Genomic DNA, 26,457 nt, shown 5'->3' on the forward strand with positions numbered 1-26,457 from the left:
TAAGAGTCGAGCATCATCACTGAGGCTTGTAATTTTCTAGAGCTTATTCATGGACTCAAGGTCAAGCCCCTTAGTCCGCTTTTTGACGATTCGGTTCATGGGAGCATACGCCCAGTCCAACCACGGGTTCAAGATTAAGCTTAGGAATGGTTTAATGTGTCGGCGATATCGCCAAGTTGCTGATGGGACATGAATCCCCTCACTCGAAACGACATAAACAATAAGTCAACAATATAGCATAATTTCGTTTAGTTTTTCATCAATTTTTCATTTGATTTTTGCCAAAGTGACTCCGGGGTGCGCTACCCACACACCTCCACAAGGGTGGCCTTTGTGGACCCCTAAGCTCACCGAAGAGCGGAACCTCATTTCCCTTGGCAACATAACATGAAGCATGAACCATACTGAACATAATTGTATAATGAATTGTAGACTTTAGTATACTTATGTTCTCTTTACATGTTTATATTAGTTTATATGAGTTTTTCAGACTTACAATTTACCTGCATATAGCCCAGCATGTGCCAATCATCAATTTTTCATTTGATTTTTGCCAAAGTGACTCCGAGGGTGCACTACCCACACATCTCCACAAGGGTGGCCTCTGTGGACCCCGCTAGCTCACCGAAGAGCGGAACCTCATTTCCCTTGGCAACAAAACATGAAGCATGAACCATATTGAACATAATTGTATAATGAATTGTAGACTTTAGTATACTTATGTTCTCTCTAATGTTTACATTAGTTTATATGAGTTTTTCAGACTTACAGTTTACCTGCATATAGCCCAGCATGTGCCAATCAGGAACTTCAGATTATGTGATGTTTTAGACTAGAATAATGTTCTCAGTTTGTTTTTTGGCTTCAAATTAGGTTTCACAACAAAATTGAAGCCAAAGCGACCCTAAATACCCTTGAAACTCTGGGCCGAATTTTCATCAATACCCTTCCAAAAGTTGCCATGTTGCTCTCGAATGGTATTGAGAACTGAACCAACAAAATAAAAAAAGTTTTTGAGTCTGTCAGAAAGACGTACAACCACCCCACGATTGGAACCAACCGTGAGAACGATCCTCTACAGCTTGATGAATTTCAAGAAACTCAACGAAGCCGTTAATCACGCTCTGGTAGCACGGCCACGATTCATCCACCAGACTTAGGTTCCTGTCTCCTTAGAACTCAAGGATATAGAGGTACGAGCCTATAGAACAGATCCTGTTCAAGTAAGGTCATAACATATGAATGGAAGTATCCAAATATAAACGACATTTTCACAATTTCTTTTCCCGATGTGGGACTATTGGATTAAATCGCTTTTCGGTATCTTTTGCTGAAAAACCAGAAAGTGTGGCTTTCCCATGGGCATGACCTTTTTGGTGTAAAAATCTGCCTCGAGTTCCAATTCCAATGCAGTTTTTAAAACCACGAGGATGAAATGCCCGACAAAATTTTCTTTTCCCCCTTTTATAAAAATCACATTTTTTTTAGGGTAGGTTAATGAAATTCACACTGCTCATTTCAATTTAAGGTCAAATTGAATTTCTAAAGGAAGCTCGATAGCTGCGCAGCTAACACGCAAGGTAGGTCGGTATTGGGATTTAATTACTTGTGTTAGTTTATTTGAGAAAATTGATTGATTGTAGGAGACCATCTGTGCCATTATCCACTAGATGAGGAATATCAATTAACCACCCAGAGACTGATTTTAGCTTATACGGTCCATTTCTTGGTTGAAAATCCCTCTTACGAACTTGGTAATGGTGCTTTTCAATGTACCCAGTCCACTACCCAGTATGAGATAACTCATCATTGTGCTTCGCCCTGCTTAACAACATGTCCGCTTCTGTGAACGTAATGGAATTCATGTGCGACTCCCAAGGACAATTTCTTCCATCCCTGATAAGCAGGAATTTGCATTATACGTGTTGCAGCCGAATTTTGTTTATTTAAATATTTTTTTTTTTGATAGGTGTTGCAACCGAATCTGACTTATTGAGTCAACCACAATAAGACCCTGGTTGATTGGGTAGAGAACTGTTCATAGAAACCGAGTGAAAACAGGCCTGACTAGGGAGGTCAGGGAGCCATGCACCTCCGATGAGCAAATTAGATTCAATAACACCACCACATGAGAAAAAGCTTTTAAAGCTCCAAGTGAGTAGTTAGAGAGCACTCAGAGAGTACATGAGCAGTACTATTAAATGAGATAGGTGGAGTATTTATAGTGTCACTTGACCATTGAGACTCGTCAGATTGTACAATTAGCTCAAATTTCTTCCACGAAAGACATCATGTCGATGCAAGAGTTAACCTCCCTGACATGTTGACCCCTATAGTTAACAAGTGGAAATGGTAGCCTAACATGACAATGTTGACACGCACGGCCGCCGATGTTTTTGTAGATGTGACGCTTGAGACAAATGTAGTGTTAGGTCCACATATCTTCTTTGTTACACAGGCTTATGGCTCTCCAAGTTGGTTGGCATCCCCTCCTGGAACATTCTTCATGAGAGGTTTGGTGAAGTTCTGGTCGCCAAAAGGGGTTTCTTGGGAGGTTTGATCACACATCCCCAATGCCAGTCCCTTTTCGATTTGGTTGGACTTGAGCATTATCACTAAGGCTTGTTAGTTTCCCGAGCTTATACATGGACTCAAGGTCAAGCCCCTTGGTTCGCTTTTCGAAGATTAGGTTCATGGGAGAATATACCCAGTCCAACCACCGGTTTAGGCTCAGGTACTTGGAATAAAATGATGTAACAAAATACGTGATTTTCTGTATATTACTTCTTAACTTTGCTCCTTTATCTCCTCTACAGTGTGATGAATTTCAAGAAACTCTTTTAGTGGATCAACGTTGAACTTTCTGTGATTATTTGTGCAGTAAATCAATGATTTTCATTATAAATACTGCACAAATAAGCAAAACGGTATAGACTCTTTTAGTGGGTCAACGTTGAACTTTCTGTGATTAACCCGAATGTAAAATTGCTTCAGTCGGTCATTAAATGCAATGCGTATGTCGAAGTCATACGCATTAAGAACTGATCACAAGGTCAAGCAGAATGGACATCTGAGTTGTCTTTTTTCTTGAATGCTTCCTCGCAGAGATGGCAGAAAATTCACTCAGACTAAGCAAGTAGGGCGGCTGTCTACTAGTTGGGGACTAGAATACCTGGTCAATTGTTGTATCAATTCAATCATTTTCCATTATTTTTGGGAGTCAGATTCGTTTTAGTTGGAATTGGAAAGACGAATATATTATATATACCCGGATTCTCAGGGTATGTGACAGTGGTGAGGGTAGATCGAGGTTGCATCGTTGGGAGACGATGTAAGCAAAATTTATTATTGGAACTCTCTCATTGCACTTTTCGGCTGTCTATTCAAACCAGATCAGTGGATGGAGGCATGGAGCTACCCTCATGTCCAAGGTATGCACTTTTTTCTTCTACACAGGGCACCAGTTTCCTAGAAGCAAGCAATTCAATCGTTAGTTTTCTGGAGTTGAACTTGAATGCTGGGTATTAAATTCGCAATTCTGTGCTACCTACGGTAACCTAACCATGGAGAGCTACCTGCTCATGCTCATGCCGTGTGTAGTAGTTCTTGTGGTTGACTTTGACGTCTACTTATGCAAGAGCATGATGGTTGGGTTGTAGTCTCTCTCACATTGACACGGCAAATGCTCATATAATAGTGACATTTAGGATCATGGCTAGTGGATCAGGATGTGATTCGTTGGCATGAGAGGCCTTGTCACGTACTTCTTTCCTGTGCTTGTATGATATTTAGCTCAGATGCACGGTTCCGATATGATGTTATCCTTGCTCATGAAGAGTATGTTGGTACGTGTAGCGTAACTACTGTGCGTGATACTCGACTAAGGATTCATATAACTAAAGGTGAAGAAATTAATCAACCTTGAATTCAGGAATTAGAATTCATTTCTTATATAAGATGCAGTGATTATGAGATAGGGAAATTAAGGTCAACCTATCAGCATCGAGTAAGGACTCTCCCTAGTAGTAGTTCCTCATCCCTGCTTTCATATAAAGCTAACGGATTCCATTGCGAATCATAAGATTCAATGCAAAACCTAACATTGAAAACCATTGGGACTTTATCCAACCCCAATTTAATTTAACTACTTATTAAGTAGAATATATGCAACCTGCAGTGGGTCCTATTCCCCGGGTCCCCACTGCCTTATCCTAATTTTTCACTTGTAATAATAAATATTGGAAAGTTAATAGGTCGTTATCCCTATGGGGTTTGCCACTTCGTTATTCAAGATAAGATTGTGGACTAAAAGCTTAAAAAATATTATCATCTTTGGCTCACGAGATATTATTATCTATCTACAATACTGAGAGAGAGAGAGAGAGAGAGAGAGAGAGGGTGATATAGTTCTTCAACGATGATGATGATGGTCACTTCAGTAATCTAAGTTGATGCATAACAGCTTGCTTTTACAACACCAATGCAAGCAAAAGAGAGTGCTGTGCTGACACCTCAAAAAGGATGTTTTCTTTTTATTTTTGGTTGAGCTGAGACTGACAGATTCTATCTTATCTAGTTAAACTACAACATCATTTTCATTAGAGAGGAGAACCGGACACCGGTGCAATAGGGTTTGTTTCTAGTGAGCTACAAAATCCAGAATTGGAGCCGGTTCCATCCTATGCAAAGATTATCTTATTCTATTTAAGAAATAATAATCAACAGTTTATTATTATACATTAAAATACGACACAAGGGACGCGACGCTTACACAGTTACACGGACATGTCCACTTTGAGAAGAATGAGGACAAATTGCCAAGTAGTAAGTGACTCATGGTCCCCCCCACCTTATTCATCATCCTTATCCCTTTGGTTTCCTATTTTCTTGCTTTTTGCTGAATCAATAGCTGGAATTCCATCTCATCTCGTGTGCAGTACCTAACTCCTTATCTGTATTGTCTACGTCACTATGACCCACAATAGTATGGATTTGGTCCTACCATACAGAAAAGAAAGAAGAAAAAAAAAAGCTCATTCGAGATGACTCGAGCTTTCAGTGGGCGACAGCCAAACGTTGACGCGTTAACGTTGACGGATTTCCAATCCTTCTTTGAGATTCTCCTCTCCTTACTCAGAAGAATATCCGAAAAATATTGAACACCACTTGTAAAGAAGAATATTTTACGATAGGTCAGAAACAAACAGACCCTTCGTGAAACGGTTTAGTTTGGAATCTGTTAGTTTGACGGTTATAATCCCAAGAACCACCTAAATTTCCGGCTTTCCTCGGATTCATTGAATCAAGACTTAGTCAAGAGTCCGGTCTACTTCTCTGAATCACTCTATCAGCATGGGAAACTAATGGAAATAATTGATTATTTCCACAGATTATTCTCCCCAAATAATAATTTAGTCTATTCTTTATTTAGCTTCACGATGATATTTTCTTATCAACAAAATCACAAATAATTGTTATTTCCAAAAGATTATTCTCTCCAAATCATAATTTAGCGCAGATTCATTTTATTTGGTGAAGTTTTATTGTCTAGAATCTGGATCCATGTTGATAATTTTTTGTAAACAATATCACAAGTGATTCTCTCCTTTTTTTCTTTTTTTCTTCAATTTCACAAGTAATTCTCACTTCCAAAAACGTCCAGATTCAAGGTTTCAAATCACTTCATCATACTTCCGTTCATCTTCATCATACTTCCGTTCATCCACGTAATCGTTCTTTCCCACAAATAATTAATTTTTCCCCATTTTTATTCAGATAAATTTGTTATTATTATGTTCCAGTCTCATCTGAAGATTCAATTTGTTCCAAATAGAACAAGGCGAACGATCTGCTCATCCAGTAATGGACCACTACGACGAATACACTAGTTCCTGCAAACGAAATAACACACAGAAAACAAATCAGATTTCAAATAACCAAATAAACAGTAAAATAAAAAACGTAAATTAAAACGATTGAAAAACGAACTTTACCTCTACGAAATGAAATCGAATGATACGTACACGATTGTTGTAAGACGAGCGTATGAAAGAAATCCCTGTCAAATCAGATGACCAAACAATACGAACACCGTACCCCAATGACGGAAACGGAAACGGAAACTGGCAACGCAGATGACCCAACAGATCATGGAAAATTAAAGATGCCACATGACAATCTTGAAGGCTTTCCAACCCAGATCAATTTTGTTAGTTAGGAATTATGATTAGCCTTAATGTTATGATTGCTTGTGCATATCTGATCATTAGCATCAAAACTTGTATATACAAAGTTGCTCGATCTCGTCTCAGATTTTAGGGGGATTTTTGGTCATCGGAATACAATAAGAACGACGAAGCCCCTTGGTGCCGATCGCCTTTCCCTCAATTTGCGGCTTCACGCAGCGCATTTGTGGTGTCTCAACTCTCGACTTCGTCAAGCAGTAGAATAGACTTAAATAGGAGGATCAAAGGATATTACTGAACGAACCTTCAACCGATCACGAGCCTTCAGCACTCGACATTCTAGAAAGCCGACTAGGTCTAGGCTGGAATCCGGCTCTTCTCCTCTGGCTGTGAGAAGACGGTCGGATCAAAGCAGCCAGAGCTCTCTTTACCCATTCTCCCTCAACAGTGCCAATCCGAACCAGAGAATTAGTCATCGCGGACCTTCTAGCGTTCAAACGATTGGAAGGACAAGATGCCGCACGATGATGATGTGAACCGCTCAAACCTTTGTGGAGGCTACAGCGAAAAGAACCAGGATGATTCGTCGGAGAGCACATACACGTTCTCTTCGGAGACGATGGAGCTGAAAGAGGATAATTCTGCTTCTTCACAACCTGTTCACGAGGAGAAGCCGCAATCGATCTGCTAGGTGAAACAGATCTATCGAATGAAAAACGAACCGACGACGCCGCCGCCGACGGAACGGATCCACAGAGATTGACGCGTGTTGGAGACGCTGATCCATTGAAGAAACCAGTAGAACGAGAAGAGAAACTCGAACTTGCAGAGGCGAAACCAGTCGATGAAGACGAAGTACGGAACCTTCCACACGGTTCAGAGATTCGAGAAACTAATCCACTGGATCTAGTTCTAGTTCTAGAAGCCGCCATTACTGAAACTTGATTTACAAGCGATAGAGAGAGAGACGGAAGAAGAAGAAAATTGAGAGAGAGGAAGAGAGGAGATCTTGACCTAAAAGATGCCTTTGGCTCTCAAGTCCGGCAAACCTAGAACGCCTCAACCGCTCCTTTTATAGCATTCTCAAGTAGTGGATCCACGGTTACGTCGTCTTCGGGTGCTAATTCGAATCCAACGGCTGCACAAAACGACGAATTCTGGAGCCGCCGGTTTCTCCAATGGCGTTACGAGGGTTCCGAAGAGGTTGCCAGGTGTGAGATAGGAATTATGGGTCTGAGAGCACGGAAATTTGGCTTACACTTTAATGTTCCAATAATTACGAACAATGCCATTTTCATAGGACGAAAATATCCCTGCCTTTTTTCTTATTTTGCAAGGATGCCATTCCCAGTGGCACGCATTTTATGGAAAGCGATTTGTATCGCCCACAGGTAAGGATCGGTTTAAAAGGTTCAATTCACTTTAGTACATTTTTACCTTGGAATTAATAGGTTTTTAAATGATTTATTAACAGTTGATAAATTGTTTTTCGTGAATTTTGTGAATTCGAAATTCAAAGAAACGAGACGAAATTGGGTTTTATACAATTCCGGTCTAATACTTGAAGTCGAACCATCGATCAACCACTACCGGGTATCAGCTGTGGTAGATTAAGAAGGATCTAGTGGTAATTTAATAATAAGTGTGATGGTCATGCGTGTGAATTATTACAAAAACACCTAATTTAACTCGGGCAGCAAACGGAAACCTAACTAATTTTGTGGGCGCCACCCATAGTTTCAGGCTTTCAGCTTTTCCTTTTCGCTCTTTCCGGGTACGGACCCGGTTTTGGTCCCACGGTATTCCTAGTTCCTACAGTGATATTCCCCATTTAAAGCTCACCATTGTTGGTGAATTCCTTTATAGACTTTGATTCCTTAACGGTCAAAATTTTAGGAAGACAATGGAAGGTTCGGATACTCATGCAAATAAAATATATAGAGTGGTGTCATGTCATGCAATATGTGTTAGTCCCAAGTATACTAACACTATTAGCTTCAATTAAGTATATTCAAATTTCAAATGTAAAAATATCAAAATATTCATCAGATTATTTAATACATTATGTTAATATAGGTCTTAATTGATCATTAAGCATTAGTTATACAAAAAAAATATAAATAACCTGAGAGGCATTTTAGGTCATCCACGTTTGAAATTTGAATATGCTTAACGACAACTAACGGTGTTAGTTTGGTTCGGACCCACAAAATATATCACACTAAGGAAACCCAATATTAATTTGTAAGTCCACTAAGAGGACTCACACGTAAAAAACTCAAATATACATATAAAGAAATTTGAGAAATTTTCCTTGTCAACCCCTGAGTTACCTCAAATTAATGTCACACTTGAAATTATCTAATTTATCAATCCCCTTGTAAGGTGAACATATGTGGATGATATCTCTGTTGTTAGAAAATAACAATTAACTGTTGATGTAAGTAAGTTAAACTTTTCAAAGAAATAAGATAATATTGAACGAAAAACCTATGTTCAACTTGTTTATTTGTCTTCCTGTATTGTTTGCGACTTCTTTCTCTTCCAATCATATATCCTCATATGGCTCATGGATAATGCTTTAAACTTCAGACTTAGAGGTAATGTTGGTAATGGATGAATAAGAACAGACTAATAGCATTAGTAATAGGGGATTCAGCTGATAAATTGAGTATTCAAGGGATGACATTAATTTTAGGGAGTAACTCAAGGGATCAAACTACAAATTTCCATAAAAATTTTGAAATAGTGAAAAAGTCAGACTTTTATTTTGAGTAATAATTCACAATTTTGACTTTCCTTGATCGTATATGTAACAATTCGTACACCTCTTATATATTAAAGTTCTTTTCTACCAAAAAACAAAATTTTGAAATATAAAAACCCTTAAAATCTTGACTATTCAACTAGGTTAAAGGTTTTATGCATGAATATACATGAGAATGAGGAACTGTATATTATACTAGATCATGCATGATTATTGCAAATAATTATAAGCATGATATACACCAACCATTGTAATATACAAATATATCACAATCAAGTCTAGGTAACTTATGGAACTGTGTATTTAACTGGCGTCCTGTTACATGAATCTGATGCAACTAACTATATTACTTATCCTTCGTGTCATTCACTACTTTCATGTAAAGAAACATGAAAACTTGTACAATTCATTTAAACATATTAATATGAATTTTTAATTTGCACTTGTTTGCTTAGTCTCTCATCATCCTTGTCATTTAATGGAAAATAATTTCCACTCTTATTCAATCCCAAATTATTGTGTGATCTTGAAAGACAATCGTATGACTAAACTTAATACTTGGCGTGCAAAATTAGGTGATTTAAAAATATAATATAGATTAATTCAGTGTATTTAAGATTGGAAATCAACTTCTAACGATGACTTGGTTTTCAATATATGATTTTAATCTTAACCAAATATACCCTAAAACTTGTTTAGTTCACAAGTAACTGATTGAAGGAAAATATCATTGTTGATTAAGTTAGAAAATCCGATGAGATAGCATCTAATACAAACCCATGTCTGGAATGCTTAGAAAGAAAGAAATTTAGAGGCGGGGGACAGAAATTAGAAGATAGGGGGTAGGGGGAAGAAGAAATTAGAAGGAGGAAACTTTGCAACTCCTCTCAAACTTATCTCTCTCAGAATCGGACTTTGCCTTTGAACGGTGGGCTGCGCCGGTCAAAATTTCGATCTTGACTATCGAAATTCAACGGTCAAGATCGAAATTTCGGATCTTACGGCCGAAATTTCGGCTTGATGATCCTGCGCATTTATGGCGCAGGATACAAGCTTTTTCGCTCAAAATCACATTCTCACTTCACTTTCTAATTACAAACTGTAACACCTCCATCACTCTATGCCTCTCCCCATATGTTTTTCAAATTCTACTCATGCCCATGCAATAGCACAAAAGGTGCATTTTGATTTTTCAAAAAAATTAGGATTCCCTTCTAGGATAGAGAAAGTGGTAGGTGTCAATTTGAAGAGCTAATCGTTGGATATTTGAGATACTTTTAATTTGTTAAATCAGTTTTTAAAGTTATCCTTCACAAACATCTTCACCTGATCGCTCACTATTGGCTCAAGTTGCAATAGTGCAAGATCATTCCATCCCACACTTCTCTTTAATGTTGAAGGAGCAAAATTTTTGTACTTAGTTTCGCAATTAAGAAGAGAAACATAAAATCGAATGATCCGGCACGACCACTAGCCCCAATGCATCCCATGAACCATAGGCTGAGATCGGCTATCCCTAATTACGCTCTTTTATACTTCTGCATGACACATAAATCGTTGTTTACAAAAAATTTCACGGGGTATTCAAGGATTCAACTTTCGAGACCCGAAACAATCGCAGATCAAAAACGTAGAGGGTTTTCATGATTCACTTTGCTGACACACATGACCCAAACTGTGGTATTTCCTTCGATGACACTCGCAAAGGTTTTACCTTTTGCTGCGCTAATGGATTGACTTCTTTTCTCGATAATGGATGAGCTTAGGATTTCAACTGACATTGGAAAATGATGAAAATTCTATTGTTACCAAAGAAAATGATGAATCTCTTTGATGCTTAGTCAAACTCATACGATTGGATTGTTTTAACCACTTGATAGTCTCTGCATTTTGAATAAAGTTGGATTCTTACAGCAATATGTAAAGAAACAAAAATGATGAACAAAACTCAATATTGAAAAGAAATTCGTCAGAGGCTTCGGTTTCTTATTTATGAGAGGATTAAAAAATAATTATTCGGGACAGTTATTACAATCTTTGATACACCAAAGACCATCAGATACTCAAGCCTACTTGAAACAATTCTCTGATGATCTATTGGGAATCACCCTCTAAAGAACAATTTAATGACTGAGTTAAATCACATTGCGCATGGCCCTCTAAAGAACAATTCTGAACCTTAAATATGAGCTAAATCAAATGCAATTATCTGCATTGACTACATAAAGACATGTTACAATTAATTAAAAAAACTCTGCACAAGTCGGCAAATAACCTCATTTTTTCATCTGCGACGGAACTTGGGTCGTACTGCAATCACACCCGGCCTCGCCTCATCGAAACAATACCTGTAACACAATGGAATTCATGGGCGGTAAGATCTTGGCCTTGGCATCTACCAAAAGAACAGAAGGAACACGAATTTAACGAGTTTAAGTTTTGTTGGAGGCAAGTGTGAACATGAATCTCACCCATTCTCAATGAGGAAACTTCTGATGGCTGAAGGCAGAGCAGCTTCACCTCGACTGTGGTTACCAATCCCTGTCATGAAATAGTGTCTTCAGTGCCATGGTAAATCCTCATCAAGGGTTAAACTTTGAAGCACAATTTAAAAAGACCATCTAATGCAGGTTTCTGTGATTGAGGATGGTTTTTCAAGGAGGCTCATATATTGATTTTCAAGATGATTGAACATTACACATCTTCTACCCAAAAAAAAAAAAAAAAAGAAAGAAATAACATTACAAATCAAGCATGTGCATTCTCTATGATTATCTGATGAGAAGGATTTACAACTCCAGAAGGTAGAATATATAGCAGATGGAAGTATCATGTGACATTAAAAGTGGTATCAGAGATATCTGAATTTAAGGCCAGTTGAATAAGCAGTAAATAGCAATACCACCACCTCCCACATGGGAGCTACAAGTCCGCAAGTACATGGGGCATAAACATAAAAGTACAGAATACATACTTTCAGCTATATCTCACATGTTTTCTTTTCTGTTGCAGACAATATGTGGTGAAGGAACAACATTCAAGGCATATGCAAATAAATAAATAAAATCCCACAGCTGCTACAGAATGCAGCTATAGATTTCAACATATTGGACATTCATCTGTATGCATCTCAATATAATTTAGTTGGACAGGTGAAACTCAGAGTCCAACTCAGTGCATCTAGTGTGCCATGTGCAAGTACTAATTGTGCATATTTCTTGAGTATATATTTTCATGTGCACCTATTATGAGTAACAGCTACTATGGAATTAAAAAATAGTGTCAGGATCTGCACTGCACAAAGTTGGCTATTATATACCCTACACATATTTCTTGCCACATGACAGGAAATATAAGCATTTTACGAACAATATAATTCTTACCATTACATATTTTTTGGTTTTGTCCATTTAAATTGGATTTTTGGATCTATGGGAAAATATGAAATCTTGAAAGCCGGTAAGAACATCAATGACATTACAGTGAATATAGTTGAAGCCTTTTACCTGTGATAACTTCCAATATTGCTCGTCTCTGACTGGATAATGCATAGTTTTGTCTGTCAGGTTTAGGCTTCATGCCCTTGCAATTAGGTGACCCGAGTGATGGAGGACATGTTATCTCAACTTTGGGCTTGACTTTATTGGGAGATGTAGCATGACTCAAAGGAGTCTGTATTTCGATCTTCTGAAGGTGGTTCTGCAAGGCATGCACAGCTTCATATGCATGGAGTCCATGTAAATCCAACTTCCATATATTATTGTTGCTATTTCTGACGGTTAAAATTTCCTCAGCTGCCTTTGCATTAAGCTGCTCAGCAAGTCTCCATTCTTCCTGGGCCTTATGTGAGAGCTGCTGAGCGGAGAAATGATCACATCTTAGAAATGCATTATTGGCTGCTCGTGAATGCTGAGATGCTGACCTGCTCAACAAAAACAATGGGATTTCTAACTTGTCATTATGAAATCAGGGATATAATTCCACATGTTATACTGACAAAAGAAGCAAACAATAAAGCCTGAGACATTAAATATTTCTACTAATCAACATGGAAAAAGATGAAAGACAATTGCATTGCTGGACTAAAAGATCAAACAGATCATGTTCACACATATTCAGGTCAATCACATTCAAGGGGCATTGTAAGTCATGAAGGCTGTGAATGCCATTCTCCAATCATAAATTGTTAGATAGCATCATACATGGGCTGGTCTATGTTACACAGACTAAAGAATCACAGTCATCCCAGCGGCCAAGTGTTAAAAGGTAGGGAAGTGCCTTCAAAATGAGCTCACACTATCCGAAAATTACAAAAGTGGCACTACATTCCATTCAAGTAAAATGCTAATCTTGTAATTTCATGAAATTAAGTGAAGAACTGCCCAAGTGAAAAATAATGTAAATTCCATAAAATCCTTGAGAATTGCTAGGTGGAATATATGCATTGGTCAATACGATGAAGATTAAAGAACCAGACATCCATCTCACTGGTCCAGTTTTAGGTTCTAAGAAGTAAGGAGGGTTCCTTTAAAATGAGTTCACAATACCAGAAAGTATAAAAAGGAAACTACATTCCATTCATGAGAAGTGGCATTCCCGTAATTTCATGAAACTAGTGAAGAACTGCCCAAGATAAAAATAATGTAAGTTTTAGAGCATCAGTAAAAGAAAATATACAACCATCAAGATAAACTATACCTTGCCATCCTTATGGCATCTTTACGATGGTTCAAGTATAGATCATCCTCTTCCCATTCAGGCTCAGCAGGTACAGACATTGAGGACCTTGAAATTGCTTTCAAGTCTGTAATACCATTAGGTAACTTATTTTGAAAAATAACACCTTCACCCGAATTCTTGCATTTTTTTCCATCAAGACAGTCTTGAAGAACAGCTTTCAGTTCTGCAAGGTCAGTCATATTTTCTGCAGGAAAATCTTCATCTACCTCTTCTGTGTTGTTGGTGTGGACAGAGCTAGGTTCTGCAAGGCCTACTGTCATGTCCTCTTCAGAGCTACTGGAGGTAACCATGGCCTTCAACAGAGTAGAAGCGTGGTCGAAATTCTCATTAACAGCAGCTAGAATGTCCTCAATCAAACTATTGTCAGCCCAGCCATGGAGCTCTTTAAGCTTGTTAAAGGCCAAAACAGTGTCACTCTCTTTAACAACCTTATTATCATGCAATTTATTAGCAGTATCTAATAGGTGTCTTTTTGGTTCAAGGTCATCAATGAGACTTGGAAAGTTCATTTCAGGTTGGAGCACTGAAGCAAAGGATTTCACAGGAGAAACATTTCTCAGTATTGAGCTCCCAGAAGGTGCAATAGTTGTTGCCATATTTTGAATAAATGGATAGGGATCATTTTCAGTCTCTGGCTTCAGATCTTGTTTTTGCATTTGGTTGAGATTAACAGCAGCCCAACCAGAAGATCTACCCCTCTTCGATGACATCTTTGAATGTGACGAAATGCCGCCAATCATCCCAGGAAAAGGATCCAAGTAGACACAAAGTCTCAAACCCTTTTTTGTGCACGTTCTTCTGTGTACTTGCTATCCAAAATTTTGATACGATCTATTAACTTGCGGCGCAGGAATCTCAAGACACCTGTTGCTATCACCTGTTTTGGCATGTATAAAACCAACGACAAGTAATTTGTCAACATAATACCAAATAACAGTGTGTGAAAAACAGCTCAAGTGCAGGTCCATCAAAAACAAAAACTATTACCATCAAAACGCTTCAAACCAAACCCAACAGATATGACACTTGACCATTTAGGTTTTAAGGTTTAGGGTTTGAAACTTGCATCATATTATTCTGAATAAAAGAAAGCCCTCCAAGACATATGGACTGGCCATTTAGGCTGCTGTTCCATCCCAACAAATTACCTTACCTTCGATGCTTTAGTGGGAAAAGTTATGCCTTATCTTGTTTCTGTTAATTCCCTGACACTAGGAGTTTTCCTGTGGTAGGCTACTTATAGCTATGTAACCAAAAGCCACATGTAAGACTGAAGAAGTTGATACGAATAAAGTACATGGGCATGAACTTCTACCTTTTGCAGGGTCCAGAAATAGAAGTTATTTACATATAAAGTATAAACAGAGTTTGGTTGGTATAAAGATACTGGGTCATCCCCTACTTAAAATTTCAGACATGAAACAGATTCCAACATTGAGTTTGTTATTCCTTTGGGTTACATTTTGTCAGTTTGATCAGAAATCAGCGACTCCAAGCCCCCCCCCCCCCCCCCCCCACCTCCCCACAGACACACACAAAAGGAAAGAGATAGACAAAGTCCCAAACTGAAGTGAGCATAAGCTGCCGATTACTACATTCACATCTTAACTCATTCTTCACCAGGACTTCAATCATAGTAAGTATCAATTCAGTACAATAAAAAAATAAAAAATAAAAAATTCGATTCGTCTACCATGAATTTGCACTTAAATGTATTTGCAAATTGCAGTACCCCCATGTGCCATTTTTTCATTCTTTATAATAGTTAAATTCCATGGACATTCCTATCCCTTTTCCTGCGCATAACTTTCTTTTATGTTTTCAGGCTGGGGATGATGAGGAGCAGAAGTAACCCAGAAGAAGTAAGTTGTAGCAACTCAAGAGAGCCTGAATAAGGGGCAAATACAGATTCCCAAAGACTACTACCCAATCGGCCGAAAATAAGGTCACCAACTCAAGGAAAATTTCAATTTCAAAATAGTCAAAGCTAGAACACAATAACAACAAAATCAGATTTACTGAAAAAGGTTAAAGCGAAAACCCAGCAAAAAGGATCCAAGTTTACTGCAAACAACTACTTCTACTGTCACATAAGTTAGTCAACGTTTTCAAATTAAGCAGAAATCAAAGGTAACCGGAACAAAAAAGGCCCTAAAACTCATAGTAGTTATCATACCTTTCACAGTTTGAATCCCAGAATTCTGCTCCTCTTTGCTATACGGGGACAATAATCCAAAGTTCTCTAAACCAAGGCGTTAATCGAGTGGAGAAAGCGCGAGAGAAAGACGGGAACGAGAAAGCGATCAGGTGAAAGGCCGATTGGGAGGCAAAGGTCGTGGAGAACGAGAAAGAGCCTCTGCATCTCGAATCCATAAACACCTGAAGGGTAACTTGCTTTGGTGTAGAAGCACTGAGAAACACAGAAAAGGAGAAAGGAAGAATAGCAGCAGATGAGAAGGAGAGATAGAGATTCAGAGACGAACAAGGTTTCCTTCCAGTAACGGAAATCGATCGAACGAAGTCAAAAAAATATATCTTGTGAAAGCTTTTATAAATTGGGAATCCTGGTTGTTCCTCCGCCGTAGACCGTATCAGGTAAAACGCGCTAAAACGTAAAACGCTGATTGATAATCTATACAAGTACCCAAGTTTGACACGTTTCAGGAGTCCAACCAGAATCCTGGAACACACAATTTATTATTGGAGGGTCGAGGGTATTTCGGTAATTATGCGCCCACTATACCTGTCCTATCTACGTTATACTTATACGTAACCGTAATGCCTCACAAATTCGGAAACCCTAGAACCTGAAAAAGGAATCTCGAATTTGATTTATAATCAAATTCGACAAGAGTGTGGATCATATCAAAAAAAAAAAATAATAAAAAAATTAGATTCATAATCAAGATTCAAGAGTGTGGATCATATCCCCTAACATGAGCACTCTATGCTGCCCCTGCTCCTCCAATGGCGTTACAACACATCCACATCCTCTGTAATTCATTTTCTTACAATTCCTTTTTACGATTGTGTCATGTGGCATTAAGTAATCCAACGGTCACCCAATTCAAACTATAATTTAACAAAATTCAAATTTAATTTGAATTATCGTTGGATTACTTAATGCCACATGACACAATCCTATGAGAGAATTGTAGGGAATTGTAGGGAATTGTAGGGAAAGAAATTATAGAGGATATGAATCCAATTACAACTATAAATTATGTGGAGCCCACAAGTAAAAAAATAAACCCATTACCCTAACTCTATGGCCCTCTTGTAATCTGTGGTCAACAACCATTGGGAGAGCACAAAGTGCTCTCAATCGGGGAAGACGATCTAGACTCCATAATCATTAGCTCTTTCCAAAGTACATGTATCTAGTCATGATGTATTTTCTTTTGGTGAAATTGTATGGGTGTATCAAAATCGTACCAAACTTGAAACTCACTGAATGAATGACATGTGGATTAACATAAGATTTCATACATGCATAAATTCACAACTTAAAACGATGATGTGGATTTAAAGACTTTAAGTTGTGGCTTTATGCATGTGAAAAGTTCGTGTGGATTTAAGTCGTTCATGCGACTTTCATTCGACAGCAAAAAAGATTGAGAGTATAAGAAGGCTACATGTAGAGGATTTGAATCATTGAATTTAGACTCTCAACAAAAATTGTTGCATATTTTAAAACTCCAAATGATTATAGTTTTTTTTTTTTTTTTTTTTTTTTTTTTTTTTTGGTGGGGTGGGGGGGCCCCGGGGCGGGACACCCCCCCCAGGGGGGATGGACAATATAAATAATAAAAAAAAAAAGACAAACCGGGAAAAAAGACCTCCCTGGGAGTGGCCTTCCGCTTTGTACCGCATTGGCAAATGTTATAGTTTAACTGTATTATAATCGGAAGAGGTTTTGAATCAATTATTCGTATAAATGTAGATTTATAATTATATTTAGATTAATGTATTTAAATTTTTCTATAAACATTGTCTTTATGGGATAAAACCCATGTAAGTAAGTAAATGATAACACTTTGTAAAATAAAAAATTTCTTCCTTCTTTCTTTCTTTCTCTTACTTCTTCTTGTTGTTGGAAGCAGGGGCGGACCTATGAAGGGGTCGAGAGGGGCCATGCCTCCCCTGATTTTTAAAATTTTTATATTAATTCCCTTTTTTTTTTTTCTCTTTCTATATATGAAATGTCGCTATTTGCCCCCCCCCCAAAACATTGAGAACAAATTTTAAAGGTAAAATAATGTGCACATATGTCATTCCTAATTAAAAACTAATTCCTCAATCCCTATTTATTCTCCCCACTATTCTCTCTTATCTTTTCTTCCTATTTATTTCATTCCTAATTAAAAAATAATTCCTCAATCCCTATTTATTCTCCCCTATCTCCTTCTCTTTTCTTATTTATTCTCTTTTGTTTCTATAAATCTGGTTAAAGGAAATTTTTGAAAAAACATTTTATTATGTATTAAAAAATCAAAATGTCATTCATAATTAGAAAGTATCTCTTCAATCCCTATTTATTCTCTTCTATATCATCTCTCTTCTTTTCTTTTTATTTATTCTCTTCCTTTTATTTCTTTCTATTTATTCTCTTTGCTTTCTATAAGCGTGGGTTAAGAAAATTTGGAAAAAAAAATATACTCCACAATTAAGTACTCTTTCTCAATTTATTTATCGTTTTTCTCTTTTTTTTTTTATCCTTTTTATTTGATTTTATATTCTATGTTTCTTTATCTCTTTTGCAATTTTTGTTATTTGATTTTGAAATGTGAATAAAATATCTATAGTTAGTAGGTAACTAATTGCCATTGGTTTGCATCTCTTATCTAAAAAAAAATTTGGTTTACATCTTCTACCAAAGAAAATATTGGCTTACATCTAACTTTTTAGGGTTGAAGTCATGTGTATATATTTTTTCTATATTGTTGCTTTAATTTTACCTATATTTTGTCGGAAAAAAAATATCATTATCAATAATTTACCTTTTTTTTCAAATATATGTGGACCCTACAAAATATATGTGGGTCCATTCTTTAATATAATAAAATAATTTAGAGGTTGGGACCTCAAATGAATCTTATAAGGGCCCACATAATATGTGTGACAAAAAAGCATTAGTGCTTCTCTAACGGGAAGTTTATCTGGCTTTCGTTCTTCGCCCCCCCCCAATATTTCATCCTGGGTCCGCCCCTGGTTGGAAGGCCTTCCAACTGAGGCCTTCTAGCCATTTGGACTTATTGATTAATCCTTTGAGTGGGAGTGGCTTGGAAAAAAGCTACTGACTTCACAGAAGCCAAAGGCCTTGCAAAGGGAAGAGTCCCATCGGTTGCTTGTATATTCTTGCTCCCACCCTCACAAGAGTATGGGTCTCGCACTACTTGACCTGAGGCTTGACACACCCATAAAGCGTGTTATGTGTCTGCCCTGTGGCGTGTTATGTGTCCGCCCCTGATGCGTGTTTTGTGTCCCCCTACGTAGATGGAGTGTTTAGTTGATGCTATATTTGTTACAACTTTTGTTCTAAAGGTTTATTGGGCTTGACCCATTCCTTAGCCTAGATGACCCTATGTATTGCATGTACGACAATTTGATCACTTTCCGCTCCTTGGGTCGTATCGATCCTTGTGTTTTCGTGCATTCGTTGTTTTTTTTTCTTTCTTTTGTTTGTGTTCTTGGTTCAATGAATGAAGTGTTGTTTAACAAACAAACAAAAAAAAAAAGAGTGGGGCCCACATTATTGTGAAGGTGAGAGTGAGAGCAGCATGTATGGGACAGCTGGAGCAGAGGATCCAAATTACAGAGGGAAAGGGTTGATGCAGTGAAGGTTAGATGCAGGCCAGGTCAACCATGTCGGCCTTTCTATCCCAACTATGAGTAGGCCATGATTCTTCTCGATGTCTCATTCCATGAATCCTTATTAGAGCCTACTTATTAAATAAGCCTATAGCTCGCTGTCTGGTACTACTACTACTTTCCTTGTGAAGTCCATAATAGAGGAAAGATTTCTCTCTGATTTGTCTCTTTAAATGAGTCTGCAGCCTTGTTGTGTATTACAGAGAGTCCACAATGGCTGCAAGAACTCTTTGTAAAGCATGCAAATTGACCTTTGAGTCGAGATGAAAAGCAAAGCTAGCAAGCTGGAAAGGAAGTAGAGCGAGCAGTGAGAAGAGAAAAGCGTCTCCAACATCTGCACCATCTCTAGCTCCATGGATTGAAATGTTGGATGGAGGGGAGCTAGCCCTCGATCAGACTAATACAACAACAGCTAGCTAATTACAACTCTCAGACCTTTGAGCAATTGATCTGAGCACTTAAATAAGAGTTTCAATGCCTCATGTCGGATTTGACAATGGCTTTTGTAGAGGACTTCTCATTAGATTTAGATCTAACAAAATTGTGTTAATTCCGTTGACCTCACGTTAGATTTAACAAATGGGGCTGGATTGATTCCTTCATCAGTTTATAAAAGTTTCTAGTATTTATGGGTTGGCCACTACCTTAATTTGTCGTATTGATTTTCAGGACCACGTCCTCTGAGCCAGCCGTTTACATATCAGTCATTCCATCCAGTATGGAGTCAATGCAACCTTACAGCTTAGAAAAGACAAAAGCCATACTTATTCTTCCTTTTATTTATTTTCGTAATGAAAGATTCATTCAACCGCACAAGTAAAGCAAAGCCTTACACACATCCAACAACCAAGAAGTGGACAGCTGAAGTCCCACTTACTCAAAGAGATGGATTACGAAGAGTCGTTGCAGCAGCCAGTACCATGGAGTGGTCAAACATTCAATCTAATGGCTTGGCTAGATTATTGAATTACTAACTATTAATTAATAACATAGTCCTAATTAGTCACAGGAGTCTGGATCCTCCACCAATAGAGTTATGTGTGGTGAGTGATTCCCTCACGCTTCTTCTAGAGCTTCAAACAATAAGGGTGCGACCCACCTTTAAGCACTGACAGGGAGGTGATCCAAAGGACTCCTAGTCACAGTTGCGATAGAAGGGCCAACATGGTTGAGCGCGGCCTGCATCTAGCCTCCAATGGGTTAGACTTCTGCATGGTGAGCCCTCCGCCTTCAGCCATGTCCACCAGCTCTTCTCCAAGCCTCTCCCATTCAAAGGATTGAATCAATGAGCCCAACGTCAAGCCAATCATACGTATGGCCAAGGGCTCTGCAGGGCAAGCCCTCCTTCCAGACCCAAATGGCATCAACTTGAATCCATCTCTGCCCCTTCCCACTCCTTCCATCCTCTCGGGCTTAAACGTATGGGGATCTTCCCATATACTAGGGTCATGATGGATGGCCCACATATTCACCAGCAGCATTGTGCCACCTGGTATGGTGTAGCCTCCTACCGTGCACTCTTCTGATGCTTCTCGTGGTGCTAGAAGTGGACCACCTGGGTACATCCGAAATATCTCATTCATGATACAATGGAGGTATGGTAGATTAGCAAGGTCGGATTCTTCAAGCAGCCGATCATGTCCGACAACAGCATCAATCTCAGCTTGGGCCTTCTTGAGGACTCTTGGATTGTTCAACAATTGTGAGAGTGTCATTTCCATTGTCGCAGCCGGATTTTCACTCCCAGCTCCCACTAAATTCTGCACCAACCGATGACCATGTTATCACAATTTTGAAAGTTAAAGGAAGGGGTTGTATACTTGTATGGCCATGTTTCTCGTCCGTTTCCTAATTTTAGATATGAAAGTTGTTTCTCATTATTTATAGATGTTGCATGTTATCAAGAAAAACAAATGAAACTCAAAAGAATCAAGTTTTAGGATTTAAAAAATAAGAAGTTATGTTTTGACGTTAAAAAGATAAGAATGGCCCTCCACCTTTTTAAGAAAATAAACATTACAATAAAACCCTAAAAGTTATTCTATACGTAATGGGGATTCCTTGGATCCATTTCTCTCAAATGAATAAATTTTGTTTGACCAAAAAAAATAAAGTTATTCCAAACATATTGATATAGGGAGCGAGAGAGATGTCATAGTTACCATTATAATGCCTGCGATAATTTGGTCGGTGTAGTAGTCTGGTTGGGTTTCCTGCAGTAAGAGTAGAGCATCAATCACCGTGCTTGTTTTTTCGTCTGATTTTAGTTTATAAGTTCCGAGTTTCCGTTGATCTTCGATGAGTTCCAACAGAAAACCCATCCTCCTCTCATGCAAATTCAACAACTTCTTCTCCCATCCCGAAATAGCACCAACCCATCTGAACATCGGCAGGAAATCCCCAACGTTCGACTTACCAGACACTTTAAGCGTTTCGTCGGCAATCTCTCTGAACCGTCTTGCTTTCTCACAATCCCCAACTTCATCACCATAATACCGTTTTCCGGCAACCAACCTGGTCATGAGGTTGAACATGAGCTGATATAACATGGATTTCATGTTTACCATCTTAAATTCTGTTCCGTTTCTGAATAACCGCCGTAGTAGCAGAGACCTTACTTCTTCAACCCGATAATTGGAGTATTGCTGGATACGAATAGAACAAACGATTTCGATGGTGGCGATTCGCCTGATATTACGCCAGTAGGCTTCGTAAGGTGCCCATGCAAGCATGGTGGCATTGTAACCCAAGTGTTTCCCTGGAAGGAAACGAGGGCGGTTGGCAAAGATGATGTTATTGGTGGTAAGGCATTCTTCCGCCAGGGACGGTGACGAGACAAGAAGAACACGGCGAGGACCGAAGTTCAGGAGCAAGATTGGACCATAACGGGCGGAGATTTTGGCCAAGGTGCGGTGCATTGGCTTCTGGAGCATCAGGTAGAGGTGGCCGATTATGGGTAAGGAGAGAGGTCCTGAGTTTCCAATGCTTTTGTCCTTCTTTCCTTTCAGGAAGAGATACTGTGTTGACATGAAAACCAAAGCTAGGAGGGGTAGAACATATAGCAGATCAGACGAGAACAACTCGGTCGACATGAACTCCATTGATTAATGGACGAAGGAGCTGGCACTGAAACTAGCTATTGCATGCAGCTTAATTAATTGTGCTTGCTCACTGAATATTCACGAACTTACAAGGCCTTAAATAGGATTCCCAAGAGATCACGTTTGATTAATTTCATTTAATAATGATGTTGGATTAGGTAATCAGCCTTATTTTTGACTCAGTCCATTCTTGGTCAGATTCGTGTTCTTCTTATTTACCATAGCTCAGAGACTTACTCATGTTGAAATTTTATGTTTACACTTCAATTATTTTGGAAATTAAAATTAGGGATTCAGACTACTTGATTACAAAGCATTGGGGAGATCTAGGGATCTTGTTTCAAATGGTCCTACGGCCATTGGATGGTTGCCACATGGTGGGGTTTAAATCCCGACTACTTGTTGCATCACTTCTGCACTCAAGTGGTTTAAAGCAATGAATGGTCAAGATTTAAAACCCGACCACGTAACAATTTCCAATGGCCATAGGGCTGAAGCAAAATCAAATATTTAAACTAGATTGTCTTTAATCACTTACTAGATTTACCTTTTTTTCTACACATACATTTGGCAACAAGTTTTATTAAAGAAAACTCATTAGTTAGACATTTCCCGTTAGGTTCTATTAAGATTAATAAGTAAGATTGGTCAAAGAAAACCGTAAGCTTTGACATTTTCTCCAGATTTTATTAAGACAAATAAGTAGAAGAGTACACATGGCAATCACCCAACGGCCATAGAACTGAAGCAAACTCAAAGATCTGGACTAGGTTGTCTTAGTCATTACCAAATTTACCCTATTTCTACGCATACAATTGGCAACAAGTTTCATTAAAGAAAACTTGTCAATTTGACATTTCCCTTTAAACTCTATTAAGACAAATAAGTGAGATTCGTCAAAGAAAACCCGTAAGCTATGACATTTTCTTCAGATTTTATTAAGACAAATAAGTGAAAAAATATACTACATGCGACTGTACATTCCTCCTGAGATACTTAAAAGGAATTTCATTTCATAAAAAGAAAAATTAAAACTATTACAGAAAGAGGCCTATATATATAATTCGAATATAAGCTGGAATTTTACCAATGGAAGGGTTTGCTTGTGTTGCAATTCTTATTTAAGAAAAAATACACCAGCAGGAGAAGTTATCTACATGCATTCGTCTCAATATAAGTTTCACTAAAACAACAACGGAAAGAGAACGTTACTGGGAAACATTTCGTTTTCACTAAGTTTTTCTGGAAAAAATAATAGGAAATTAAGAGTAAGCTAGCTTGTAGGTTCTTGCACCGTTTATTGTAAAAAGAAGTTTTTGTTTGTATTCCAAGGAATTCTCATCATACGAATACACTTGTTAAGATAGTAAAAGGAAAAGGGTTCTTGCCTTCTTGGCAATTGCAATCGTTCCTTACCAGTTCCATTCACAAGAGGGCCAATATGAGATACATTTGGTTTAAGAGATAGTTTTAAAACCAGGATGGTCCCTTTGATAGCCCCGTTAATAATGAAAATTCAAATTCTTAAAGTCTAGACAGTCAAAAATGTAAACATTTTTCCAAGCCTACAACAAATTTAATATAATGAAAATTTAATTTCTCAAATAAGTCTGATATTGACATTTAAAATCATCATTAGAGCGACTCATTTTCTTTAAGGTTAACTTGATCCTGTCCAACCTAATCCACGCTGAGTTGGATAAGGAAAAATCTTGTTTGAGGCAGTGTTTTAGTTGAAGGTTCTTAGGCCTTATTACTAGGGTTTGGGTTTAAGTTTATATCCCTAGAGAAAAGTTAAGGTTTTGGATAGGCCAATGCAATCTCACCTGTTAACATATCTATGTAGGGTTTGAATGGACTAATATCCTGTCCATTTTTTGACAAGGAAATGGATCATCATTTTCTTGTGGATGTGTGATATGTGTCCCACCATTACATCAAAAGGTTGAGATCCATTTACAAATCACATGATTTTTTTTTAAATTTAATCACAATTTTATGATACGACTTTTAAATGGATTTCAATCACTTGACGTGATGTTGGGACTCATGTCGTACATCTACAAGGAAATTGATGGTCTATTTCTGACAATAAAATGGACTGGATAAAATTCCAGGTTTGAATTGGGATGTTTTTTAAATATTTCTTATATTAAGGATGAGGGTATAACATAATAGGCAAGGGGGTGGTGGCCCCAAAGGATTTCAAACTCTAATATCATGTTTAGAGATATTGATTTTTTACCAACTGAGCTAAACCTCTGAATTATAGAGAGTAAATAAGAATAACTACATATATGTAAAACTATTTAGTAAAGAGTTTTTTGCAGTGCGCCCACTTAAGTGGTTTAAATTGCACGGCTTCCACTTTCACCAGTTTAAATAATTGAAGTTACCCACCCTCAATGGTCAAAACTTTGACAGTTGAAGTTTGTTGTTCGAATGACTCATATACTCTTCTAAGTGTTAAAAAACCAAATTACTCTCGGATAAGTTTTTCTCCCATTTTATTCCCTAGGTGGGTGACCCATCTTCCTATATCTCGCCAGAAATCCCACCACCGCTCCTCTCCTGCCGGTGGCCACTGACCCCTCTCCTGCCGGTGACCACAGCCCCCTCCCCCTGCCGGAGATAATCTCAGATCCCATCTTCTTCCTATATCTACAGTTTTCTTTTTTCTTTGTCCATTCTTGGGTTTCTTCATGGGGTTGAATCTCTTCTATCTGGGACGAGTGCTTTTGTTGGATCTGTAATTGCAGTCAATCAGTTTGATTTCTTCTTTAGATTTTGAAAGAACGGCTTATAAGCTTATCGACTTTGGGTTTCTCATTTTGGTTTCATTTGCAATGACCAATCTCGAGCGGCTTCAAGATTTGCAGTCTCTCAGAGCAAGGGTATTCTAAGATCTAATCATCTAAAGTTTAAAAAGATCATGCAAAAAAACGAAAATTAAAAAAGAAATGAGGAGCAACCATTTCGGTTCTATACTTTGATTGTTTAAAAAACCCAAACGAATTGTGGGATCTGGGTTTTACGTGATCGATTAATTCTAATGGGGTCATTTCGTTTCCCCTTTCTTGATTTTGTCTGAGGGTAATTTGGTATTTTTACACTTAGAAGCCCATTAGAGTCATGTGAACAACAAACCTTAGTGGTAAAAGCTTTGACATTAAGGGGTACTTGCAATTATTCAAAATGGTGAAAGTGGAATTGATTAGCCCCCTTCAGGAAGTCATAAATTATCAGCATCCGCCTCTTTTAACTGATGTAGGAGCTTCCCATGGAGGAAATAGAAGAGATGAAGGCAAAGTATTTCAATGTAGACATCGGACTGTACAGGTCTACAAGGTGCAAAGTATGGAACGCTTTGCCCTCTATTGAACCCTTAAAATGGCAAATTTCAAACAAAATTTTTTCAAAATCGGGCCCCAGCAATGAGGGCGGGGGATTTTCAAAAAACAACAATGAGGGCGGCCCCCAAACCCCCTTTTATTGCCCCGGCGCCGCCCCCCCTCCCCCCACCACACACACCCCCCCCCCCCCCCCCCCCCCCCCCCCACCCCCAAATAACCAAAAAACCCCCACACCCCAAAGTGTGTTTATGTTTTTTTTTTTTTTTTTTTTTTTTAAAGTGGAGTGCTTCTTCTCTCCCTCTCCTTCCCCCCTCGCCCCCCCCCCCCCCCCCCCCCCCCCCCCCCCCCCCCCCCCCCCCCGGGGCGGCTTCGCGGGGGGGCGGAGGGGGGAAGGAAAAAAGGAAAGAAGAAGAAGAATATTTCTCAATGGCAAACCTCAG

General features: G+C 38.3%; 3 protein-coding genes and 1 non-coding gene across 5 annotated transcripts; all 4 read right to left on the reverse strand.

Annotated features, from left to right (window-relative positions):
- Positions 1-1,016: 1,016 nt before the first annotated feature.
- LOC149026621 (small nucleolar RNA U3) lies at positions 1,017-1,233 on the reverse strand. The gene has a single exon (XR_016171388.1). It is a non-coding gene; the product is annotated as a small nucleolar RNA U3 (small nucleolar RNA).
- A 3,574-nt stretch (positions 1,234-4,807) lies between these two features.
- Positions 4,808-7,338, reverse strand: LOC149026622 (uncharacterized). Its single transcript, XM_089154642.1, has 2 exons — positions 5,994-7,338; positions 4,808-5,891 (listed from the first exon to the last, which is right to left on the reverse strand). The coding sequence occupies exon 1, from the start codon at positions 7,115-7,117 to the stop codon at positions 6,500-6,502; it is 618 nt and encodes a 205-aa protein (XP_089010768.1). The 5' UTR covers positions 7,118-7,338; the 3' UTR covers positions 4,808-5,891; positions 5,994-6,499.
- A 3,414-nt stretch (positions 7,339-10,752) lies between these two features.
- Positions 10,753-16,334, reverse strand: LOC149026623 (smr (Small MutS Related) domain-containing protein). Of its 2 annotated transcripts, XM_089154652.1 has the most exons (5): positions 15,869-16,334; positions 13,651-14,569; positions 12,459-12,874; positions 11,424-11,493; positions 10,753-11,300 (listed from the first exon to the last, which is right to left on the reverse strand). In XM_089154652.1, the coding sequence occupies exons 2-5, from the start codon at positions 14,430-14,432 to the stop codon at positions 11,237-11,239; spliced, it is 1,332 nt and encodes a 443-aa protein (XP_089010778.1). In that variant the 5' UTR covers positions 14,433-14,569; positions 15,869-16,334; the 3' UTR covers positions 10,753-11,236. The 2 variants fall into 2 exon arrangements, with proteins under 2 accessions (XP_089010778.1, XP_089010784.1); XM_089154658.1 differs by lacking the exon at positions 15,869-16,334 and having other exon boundaries at positions 13,651-15,191.
- Positions 16,335-20,702: 4,368 nt separating this feature from the next.
- LOC149026624 (cytochrome P450 81Q32-like) lies at positions 20,703-22,667 on the reverse strand. The gene is made up of 2 exons (XM_089145413.1): positions 21,726-22,667; positions 20,703-21,323 (listed from the first exon to the last, which is right to left on the reverse strand). Exons 1-2 carry the CDS (start codon positions 22,662-22,664, stop codon positions 20,703-20,705), a joined length of 1,560 nt encoding a protein of 519 aa, XP_089001539.1. The 5' UTR covers positions 22,665-22,667.
- Between the last annotated feature and the right edge of the window lie 3,790 nt (positions 22,668-26,457).

This window comes from Hakea prostrata, chromosome 1 (genome assembly GCF_041222555.1).
Source record: "Hakea prostrata isolate BN-2017 chromosome 1, UWA_Hpros_2, whole genome shotgun sequence".
In the NCBI taxonomy this organism is placed as follows: domain Eukaryota; kingdom Viridiplantae; phylum Streptophyta; class Magnoliopsida; order Proteales; family Proteaceae; genus Hakea; species Hakea prostrata.